The sequence below is a fragment of the Lactuca serriola genome, chromosome 7, assembly GCF_051521515.1.
Source record: "Lactuca serriola cultivar US96UC23 chromosome 7, Lser_US96UC23_V15, whole genome shotgun sequence".
NCBI classification, from domain to species: Eukaryota; Viridiplantae; Streptophyta; class Magnoliopsida; order Asterales; family Asteraceae; genus Lactuca; species Lactuca serriola.
The window spans coordinates 4,818,857-4,828,588 of record NC_136414.1 but is presented as its reverse complement, the minus strand read 5'-3'; the positions used below and the strand labels follow the sequence as shown (position 1 = coordinate 4,828,588).

Here is a 9,732-nt window from a genome sequence, read left to right as displayed (position 1 = left end):
CGACCAGTCAGCACCTGACTCGACGAGTCGATTCGTATATATAAAGATAACTCCACAGAACGATGGAGGGGAATTCTGGAACGATTCAGAAAAGTTCAGCTACGATTAAGAAGTCAGAAAAACCCTAGAAGACGAAGTTATAAGTTAGAATTCAATTCCGAAGGAAGAATTGGGGCAAATTTCATCACTCTACTTAATCTTTTGTTTTGTCATTATGGTTAAACAATTAGACTCTGTTTGTTTGCTGTTATTTACTTCAATTATGAGCTAAAACCTTTAGACTTCTGTTTGGGGATACAAAATTGATACTATGGTTTGATTGATTGGTAGGATTAATTCTAAGTTGGTGATTTTTGTTATTTTAGCTTGCTAAAGAACCTTGTGTGTGAATAATAATTAATTTTTTGTTAATAGGAAGATAATTGATTAGCATGAACATCTATTGATTATCAACCTCATATGCTATGTGACCACTTTATCATATGTCTAGGATTAATGAACATGAAACTAGAGTTAATAAGAAAATTGAGTAAATTCATGTGCAAGCTTGTGTGATGACCATCAACAAGAAGTTAATTAAAAGATTAAATTAGTTAACTATTGCAAGTCTAAATTAACCCGAATAATTAATCTAGTGAATTTAATTAAATTAGACAACTGGCCACTGTTTAAGTTAGTTTATTTGCTAAAGATTAGTGTAGTGAATGCGAATCTAGTCACTTGAATCGGTAACCAACAAAAGAATTAATCCATTGCACCATTACCTTGAAATCAACCATAGGATCAACTGAGTTGAACTAAATAGAAGTTCCTTCCCATTATTGAATCTAGTAATTCTTTGTTTTTCTAAGTTTTAGATTAAGCAATAGTTAGTAAGTTTTCTAGTCCTGTAAAACTAGAGAAAAACCCCTATTTATTAATTAATTTATATAGAATTAGTTTTTAGTTTTAATTTGTCGTTCCCTGTGTTCGATACCCTACTTATTTAACTATACCACAATTGATAGGTTCACTGCCTTTCTGTGTTATTTTATAATTGAAAGTAGGTTTAAAACTAAGTGAGTTTGCACACATCATAAGATCTCAACATATCCTCTAGGGTTTGTATGGTTCTTTCACTCTGGCCGTCAGTTTGTGGGTGATAAGCAGTACTCATGTCTAGTCTTGTTCCTAGAGATTTTTGTAGCGACTGCCAGAACCTTGAGGTGAATCTACTATCTTGGTCCGAGATAATGGATATGGGCACACCATGCAGTCGTACAATCTCTCTGAGGTATGTTCTAGTTAGTTTCTCCAATTTATCCGTTTCTTTGATTGGTAGAAATGCGCTAATTTAGTTAACCTATCGACGATCACCCAGATGGTGTCGAGTCCGCTTGCCGTCTTGGGAAATTTGGTTATGAAATCCATGGTTATCCGTTCCCACTTCCATTCAGGTATATCTGGTTGTTGCAACAATCCTGAGGGCTTTTGGTATTCTACCTTGGCTTTGGCGCACGTCAGACATTTACTCACGTAGGTAGCAATTTCGGCTTTCATGTTCGGCCACCAGTATAGTTTCTAGAGGTCGAGATACATCTTATCGGAGCCGGGATGTATGGAGTATCGTGTTTTATGGGCTTCGTTCATGACGACTTCTCTGAATCCACCGAACTTCGGTGTCCAGATTCGATCCATGAAATAAAGAACTCCATCGCTCTTGACTTCAAGTTTCTTATCCATTCCCCTTAAAGCTTCCCCTGCCACATTTTCAGATGTTAAGGCTTCTATTTGGGCTTCCTTGATTTGTGTGGACAGGTGTGAATGGATTGTCATAGTTAAAGACTTCACTCTGCGGCCCGAGTATTCCTTCCGGCTGAGTGCATCGGCCACCACGTTAGCCTTTCCGGGATCATATCGAATTTCGCATTCGTAATCATTTAGTAGTTCTACCCACCGTCTTTGTCTCATGTTGAGTTCTTTCTGGTTGAGGATATGCTGGAGGCTTTTATGATCGATGAAGATTGTATATTTCGTGCCGTAGAGATAGTGCCTCCATATCTTTAGAGCGAAGACGACTGCTCCTAGCTCAAGATCGTGCGTTGTGTAGTTTACTTCGTGTGTCTTTAGTTGCCTTGAGGCGTAGGCGATGACCTTCCCTCATTGCATCAGGACACACCCGAGTCCTTGGTTTGATGCATCGCAATAGACCACGAAGTCCTCTGTTCCTTCTGGCAAGGTTAGGATGGGCGCACTACATAAGGCTCGCTTTAGTGTCTGAAACGCGATGTCTTGTTTTCTCCCCAGTCGAAGGTCACACTCTTCTGAGTTAGGGTGGTGAGTGGCTTGGCAATCTTTGAAAAGTTTTGTATGAACCTTCGGCAATACCCGGCAAGTCCCAAAAATTGCCAGATTTATGCAGGGGTTCTTGGAGTCGTCCAACACTCTATTGCCTTGATCTTAGAAGGATCCACGTGTATCCCCTCCTTGCTTACTACATGACCAGGGTCGTCTCAAGACGAGTTGAGGCCCAGGGCAGAAAAAAATGGGGTCCTTAGTGATAGATATATAAATATAATTTTTATTTTGGGTAAAGGAGGGCGGTACCTCCGAAAATTTTTATTAATTAAAAAAAGTTAATACAATTGCAGGCTGGGGACTCCCCACTTATGGAAAGGAAAAAGCTTTGGGACAGGCCCCAAACGCCAAACAATCTAATACTATAAATACAAAGCAACAAAATAAAAAGGCTATAACATGATATGCACCCTATTACATAAACATAGCAAAGAAAAACTAAAAAAATTTACATTTACGAGCCTTTTTGGAAGCAAAGTCATTATAAATAGTATCAAGGTCGATTTTATCCAACATATCTTTTTCGATACATAACATAGCCAAACCATTCAATCTTTCTTGTGACATAGATGATCTCAAATAACTTTTTAATAATTTTAATTTTGAGAAACTTCTTTCTGCTAATGCTACAGTAACAGGTATAGTTAATAATATTTGATATGCAATGAAAACATGTGGATAACAATCTTCAGTTTTAACGAACTCTAGAATTTCAACAGCTGACATAAAAACGTTTGGCAAAGTCATTTGTAATAGTTGAAGTTCGGAAAACAAATAATTTGAATCTACATCACGCAAGTTATTATGAGAAAATTGTTTTGTGAAATTAATACAACTTTTTTTAAGTTCAATGTCATCCAATGACTTTAACTTTTTTGAATTATATAAAAATCCAAAAATATTTTCAAAAATAGTTAATTGTTCGAATCTACTCTTTAATGAAACAATTGCCATATCAACAACAACCATAAAATATTCAATTCTAAATGATTCTTCGACTGACTGTAATTCTTGTGCATTATCAATTTCATCAAATTGCCTTTTTCTAGTAACTTGACGTCTTATTCGAAATGTAGGTTCAACATCCATTTCAATTGCTATGGATTTGGCATTATCTAAACTACGGGAAAACCCTTCATTTCTATATTTCTCAAAGAATGACATTATACTTTTTAATTGATTAATGGTGCCATCAATACACATAGATTTAGTTTGCAATTTTTTACTTACCATATTAATAGCAAATAAAATATCATACCAAATTACCACACCAAGTAAAAATTCATAACTTTCTATGGCACCAACTAAACTTTCTGCTTCACTTTTTGATTTAGCATCATTGCATGATTTACCTAATTCAATTAAAGCTTGCCTTATTTGAGGAGCTTGAAACCTAAAAGCTTTGACACTTTTAATTCTACTTTCCCAACGTGTATTAGATAAACATTTTACAGTTAAATTGTGAACATTTTCAAGTAGTATGTTCCATCTTTTAGTAGAACTCAAAAATAGTACAAATATGCGTTGCACAACTCCAAAAAAAGAAATAGCTTTTTCACATGAATGGCCATATCACTAACTGTAAGATTAAGACTATGGCAAGCACATGGCATATACAACGCTCTTGGATTAATTTCAAGTAATCGTTTTTGAACCCCTTGGTGTTTCCCTTTCATGTTAGAACCATTATCATAACCTTTCCCTCTTATGTCATCAATATTAAGACCGATTGATTTAATTGCATATAATAATTCATTAAATAGTCCTAAACCAGACGTATCATCTACCTTCAAAAATTCTAAAAAGTATTCTTCAACTTTTATTTTGTTACTAGATATGTTCACACATCGAATAACTAGAATCATTTGTTCTTGATGACTTACATCGGGGGTACAATCAAGAATCACAGAAAAATATTTCGCTTCTTTAATAATTTTAATTATAGAATTTCTAACGTTGTGAGCTAAAATAGAAATTAGTTCATTTTGGATATTATGCCCTAAATAATGATTATGGGTTTCATGATTTTCTATCCGTTTAACATGATCTTGCATTACACTGTCAAATTCTGTCATCATTTGAATTACTCCTAAAAAATTACCGTTAATATCTTGATTAAGCTTCTCGTTAGATCCTCGAAAAGCTAAATTATATTTGGATAAATATTTCATGGCATCAATTATTCTTATTAAAACTTGTCTCCAACGTTCTTTTTCTTTTATATATATTTGTTGTAAGTCCTTATCAATTGTTTCATTCTTACCCAATCTTACTCTTAGCTCATTCCAAGATCGCACACATAAAATATGTTGAGCACTATTTTCATGTTCATCAAGTCTTTCATCAAGGTGTTTCCAATTATTAAATCCATTATTTGCCAAAGAAATTTGATTATTATTATTAATAGGTTTAAACAATTTACAACAAAAACAATAAATTGTATCTACTTGTTTATAATAAATTAACCATTTTCGATCACTTGTTTCACCATTACCTAGCTTTCTAGTATAAGCACCATAAGAAAAATGTCTAGATAAACTATCTTTAGGAAACACAAGATTTGATTCTCTAATTGGTCCTTTTTCAACTAAAATTTCCCTTAATTTATTGTCAATATTATCCCAATTACTTGGATCATAAATATTTAAAGGAGGAACAAATTGATGATCATTTTCATTCATATCATTTTTACTACTAACATTATTTTCATTACTAATTTCATTCTCATTAGTGTTATTTTCATCTTCATTAGTGGCATTACTTTCATTGGGAATTTTATTCTCGTTAGTGTTATGTTCATTCTCATTAGTGGCTTTATTATCAATTTCATTGGTATTAGTGTTATTTTCATCTTTATTGCTAACAATATTTTCATTACGAATTTCATTTTCATTATTATTATTTTCATCTTTATTAGTAACGTTATTTTCATTATCAAATTCATTCTCATTAGTGTTAATTTCATTATCATTGTGGCTATTTTCATTATCACTTGTTATATTTTCATGTTGAATTGAAGCATTGGGATTATCTATTTTTTTTTATAAATTTATCCATGGATCCCTTTTGAGCCTGTTCATCTTGTTCTATTTTTTGTTTCTTTTTCCTTTTTTGACTTCCGGATAGATGTTTTCTAGGAAGCATTATTATCTTATAGTTATTATATGGGGATTTTTATTTAAACAAAGCAATGGAAGAAGATGATAATATAAGATTATTAGATAGAACAATGGAAAAAGAACACCCGATTCATCAATTTGTAGGCTCACTAGGCTGTTGCCAAGTTGCTATTTGCTTCCAAAAAGATTTATATTTCTTTTTTCAATTACTCAATTACCTACACTCAATATATGAGACAAAGTTAAATTCGTATATATAAAAAAACAAAAACATAAAATTGAAAAGTTCAAGTTAATTAAATGGGACTGTCGGACTGATAACAGAAATCAGAAGTCAACAAAACCGATTTTGGGTATCATGTAAATCATGATTCAGAAATCGGCTCAAGAATTCTGAAAATTGAAAATCGATTTTGGGTATCATCTAAAACACGAAATCTAGAAAAATTGATAAATCTCTAATTCTCTATCACTCTAAGAAATCTGAAAATCTATAAAAAAAAAAAGTAAAAATCAATTGCTTATTCTTACCTGATCAGATGTTATTGCTTCCTAATCGCTCAATTGATTACTGGATGTCTGGATGGAATCGATTTCAGAAATCAGTTGCTCTCGTTAAGTCGTTTTCCTTCAATATCGGGAGCGGGAGTGCGACTGTGCGAGACTGTGGAAGAGACGAGGGGTCGAGGGCAGGGACGGTTCAAGGACAATAGCAATTGACATTGAAAACTGAAGAGTCATACTTTAGGCTTGAACGAATCAATGTGCGTACGAGGAATTCCCGAGAAATCAGGCGCCCTTTTTTTTCTAGATTACCAAATCTAACTTTATATCATCATATGGGCCTCCGAAATTCAGAAAACAAATACCAGGCTGTTTCTATTTGCTATAACAGGCTTCTAAAATGGGCCCTATACAAATTTTGGGGCCCTGGGCCATTGCCCAGCCTGCCCCTTCTATTGGGTCGGGCCTGTACATGACCTAGGAAATCTACTTCCTGAATCCAAAATTCACACTTTGAAAATTTTGCGTATAGCTTCTCTGCCCTCAATGTTTCCAAAACTTGGTGGAGGTGTTGGCTGTGTTCTTCCTGGCTTCTTGAATAGATGAGTATATCATCTATGAACACGATCATGAATTTATCCAGGAAGGGACGACATACTCGGTTCATCAAGTCCATGAACACCGCTGGAGCATTTGTCAACCCGAAGGGCATTACTACAAACTTGTAGTGACCATAACGTGTTCGGAAAGCCGTTTTGGGGATGTCTCCTTCCAGTACTCGCAGTTGGTGATAACCAGATCTTAGATTGATCTTTGAGAAGTAGCTCGCTCCCTGTAGTTGGTCGAACAAATCGTCTATGCGCGGTAGGGGATATCGGTTCTTGATCGTGAGTTTGTTCAGCTCCCGGTAATCGATGCAAATGCGAAAAGATCCATCCTTCTTCTTCACGAATAGGACCGGTGCTCCCCATGGTGAGAAGCTCGGTCTGATGAAGCCCTTGCTCAGCAGCTCGTTTAATTGACTGGACAGTTCCTGCATCTCAGCTGGGGCTAAACGGTAAGGCGACTTTGCTACTTGAGTAGCTCCGGGGATTAAGTCGATTCTGAACTCGACTTGGCGTTCTGGTGGGATTCCTGGAAGATCTTCTGGGAAAATGTCTGGGAAGTTGCAGACTTCCGAAATGTCTTTAATGTTCTTCGGTTCTTGTTTCTGGTCTACTACGTGAGCTAGAAACGCATGATATTCCTTGCGAAGATATTTTCATTCTTTAATACAGGAGATGATTTGTAAATTTGTACTAGGTTTGTCACCATAAATGACAAGAGTTTCGCCGTTTGGCAGATTGAGGCGAACAACCCTTTCGTGACAAAGTATATTGGCATGGTGAAGACTTAACCAATCCATACCAATGATTACATCAAAACTTCTTATCGAAATGGGCATAAGGTCGATTTGAAATAAGTGCTCGTTTAAATTTAATGTGCACCCTACATACATATCGTTTGCGCTTTCCGTTTTACCGTTTGCCATTTCTAGAGTGAATATTTTATTGAGTGGTTGGGGTTTTTGATTAAGTAAGTGTTTGAATTTATGACTCACAAAACTTCTCTCCACACCGCAGTCAAAGAGTATGCATGCATAAATGTTGTTGAGGAGAAACGTACCCGTAACCACCGTGGGGTCAGCTATTGCTTCATTTTGACCTATCGCCGACACTCTCCCAACACCGCCAACATTCTTTGCCTTGGGGAAATCCCTCTTGAAGTGCCCAGTTTCTCCACACCCATAACATGCCTGGCTTATCCCAGTACCAGGAACTTGAGTGATTGGTCGTGCCGGTGCCTTACAGAAACGGGCAGTGTGCCCTTTCCTGTCGCAGTTTTTACAGTGCATCTCGCGGCAATTACTGTGGTGATGGTAGTTGCATTTGCTGCACTTTGGCAGATTCCCAACATATTGTTTTGTTGGTGTAGGGGTAGCAGGAGTTGTAGTGGGAGCAGTAGTGGCATGAACCGCCACCATTTGTTTCTTTGAAGGTTCTTGCGAAGTTTGCCCCTTTCTCTTGTTCGAGAATTTCTTCTTGCTGTTGTTGTTGGCATTGTTATCGTTGTTGTTGTTCCCTTTGGTTGGTTCAGCGACGATAGCCGTGACTCCTTGACAGACACCATGATCAACGAGAGATTGCGCCAGTTCCTTGGCGCTGTCGAAGGTCATGGGTTTGGAGGCTAACACACTCCCTCGAAGTTGGGGTGATAGTCCCCAGATGTACCACTCCACCTTTTGGCTTTCCAGGATCAGCATCCATGGGCAATGTATTATCAAGTCGTTGAATCTGTTGGTATAGCCTGCGATGTCCGAGCCTACAATCGTAAGGCCCCACAGTTCCTGTTCGAGCTTCTGAATCTCGCCTCTTGGGCAGTACTCTTGTAGGAGCATTCGTTTCAAGTTTTCCCAACCCATGGAGTTTGCCACCACTAGGGTTAGTACCTTGACGTGGCCGTTCCACCACGTTAGGGCTTGTTCAGAGAAAGTAAAGCAGCAAATTTTACTTTGCTTTCTTCAGGGCAAGCGCAAATTTCGAATACAGCTTCCGTTTTGTCTATCCATTGGGATAGAGCCATCACTCCCCCAGTCCCATAAAAGGGAATAGGTTTTCCGTTGGTGAAGTCTTTGTAAGTACACACCCTGGAGCGGCCTTGGCTTTGGCCATTTGTAAAGCTGTTTATTCCTCCTCCTGACCCATTGTTGCTCATTTGAGCCATCGTTGCGGTTACAGCGGCTGTTACAGCAGTTTGGAACATAGCTGCATCCATAGTTGGAGGGGGCGATGGAGGGGGTGTTGGAGCTGAGTTTCTGCGTGCTGATCTACGAGGAGGCATGTTCTGGTAGAGAAATAATAATGAACACTATAAGTTTCTAATGATTTGATAATCGTGTACTAGAGGGTTAGTTGTATCTTGTAATTTGTTTTAACTTTAGTTCAAAGTAGATATGATAATATCATAAGTTTCGAGAGGTATGTAAAGAAGTACTTCATATTTATATATGTCACACATACGGTGCGTTACATTATGCTTCGTGTTTAGGAAAATTTGACTTAACTAGAGGTCTCCGATTACAAGTACAAAGGAAATAAGAAAAACTTTATCCGAGGTCCTATCCTATATCAAAATTGTTGGAGTTGAGCAAGTTCTACTTGCGGCGTGTTGTGCATTTGGAGCTAGAGTCGGCATCCGACTTCTTGACTCCCATTAGGCGCCTTTCAAGAACTGCTTGTTGTTCCTTCATCTCTTTTATTTCTGCCAATGTTGTCACCATTTGGTTCTGAAGCGTCCCTGTGTGGAGTTGTGTATTTTCGTGTAGTCCTTCCAGACGACGGATGTCTGCGGCGTTACCCTGTGTAGCAGCATTGACCTCACGAACTTTGGCCGCTTGCATGTCCGCATGGTAGTTTTGGGTGGCTATAGTGCCCACAATAACGGGAAGCGCTCGATCATCTGAGCCTCCCCCAGTGACATTGTAAAAATCTCGACACATGCCGAAAGGAGGGCGTATACCTAGTTGGCGGCTCTAGTAGTAGAGGTGGCTTCCCCAGATGGGAATGGGTCCTGGTTGATATGGTCTGACTTCGGGAGGATGAGGGACAGGAGGGTTGATTACTTCCGGCTCGGAGTCTGTTCCATCAGTATCTTCTTCTTCCTCCTCGACCTCCTCGTCGACTTCGAATTCCTCTCCAACTTCGACTTCGAATTCTTCTTCGACTTCCTCTTC

At 37.8% G+C, this 9,732-nt stretch overlaps 1 protein-coding gene across 1 annotated transcript; it reads right to left on the bottom strand.

Moving 5' to 3' along the window:
• Positions 1–2,775: 2,775 nt before the first annotated feature.
• On the bottom strand, positions 2,776–9,498 carry LOC145063690 (uncharacterized). Its single transcript, XM_079011285.1, has 3 exons — positions 9,158–9,498; positions 3,853–5,313; positions 2,776–3,754 (listed from the first exon to the last, which is right to left on the bottom strand). The coding sequence occupies exons 1-3, from the start codon at positions 9,496–9,498 to the stop codon at positions 2,776–2,778; spliced, it is 2,781 nt and encodes a 926-aa protein (XP_078867411.1).
• Positions 9,499–9,732: the final 234 nt, after the last annotated feature.

Bases quoted from the DNA above. Each gene is read 5' to 3' on its own strand.
- LOC145063690 (XM_079011285.1), bottom strand. From the start codon at position 9,498: ATGTGTCGAGATTTTTACAATGTCACTGGGGGAGGCTCAGATGATCGA. The intron at 5,314-9,157 runs GTAGAACTTGCT...TAATGAAAATAG, and splicing joins AAATGCACAACACGCCGCAA to CCACAATGATAATGAAATTA. The intron at 3,755-3,852 runs GTACTATTTTTG...TTGGGAAAGTAG, and splicing joins GAGTTGTGCAACGCATATTT to AATTAAAAGTGTCAAAGCTT.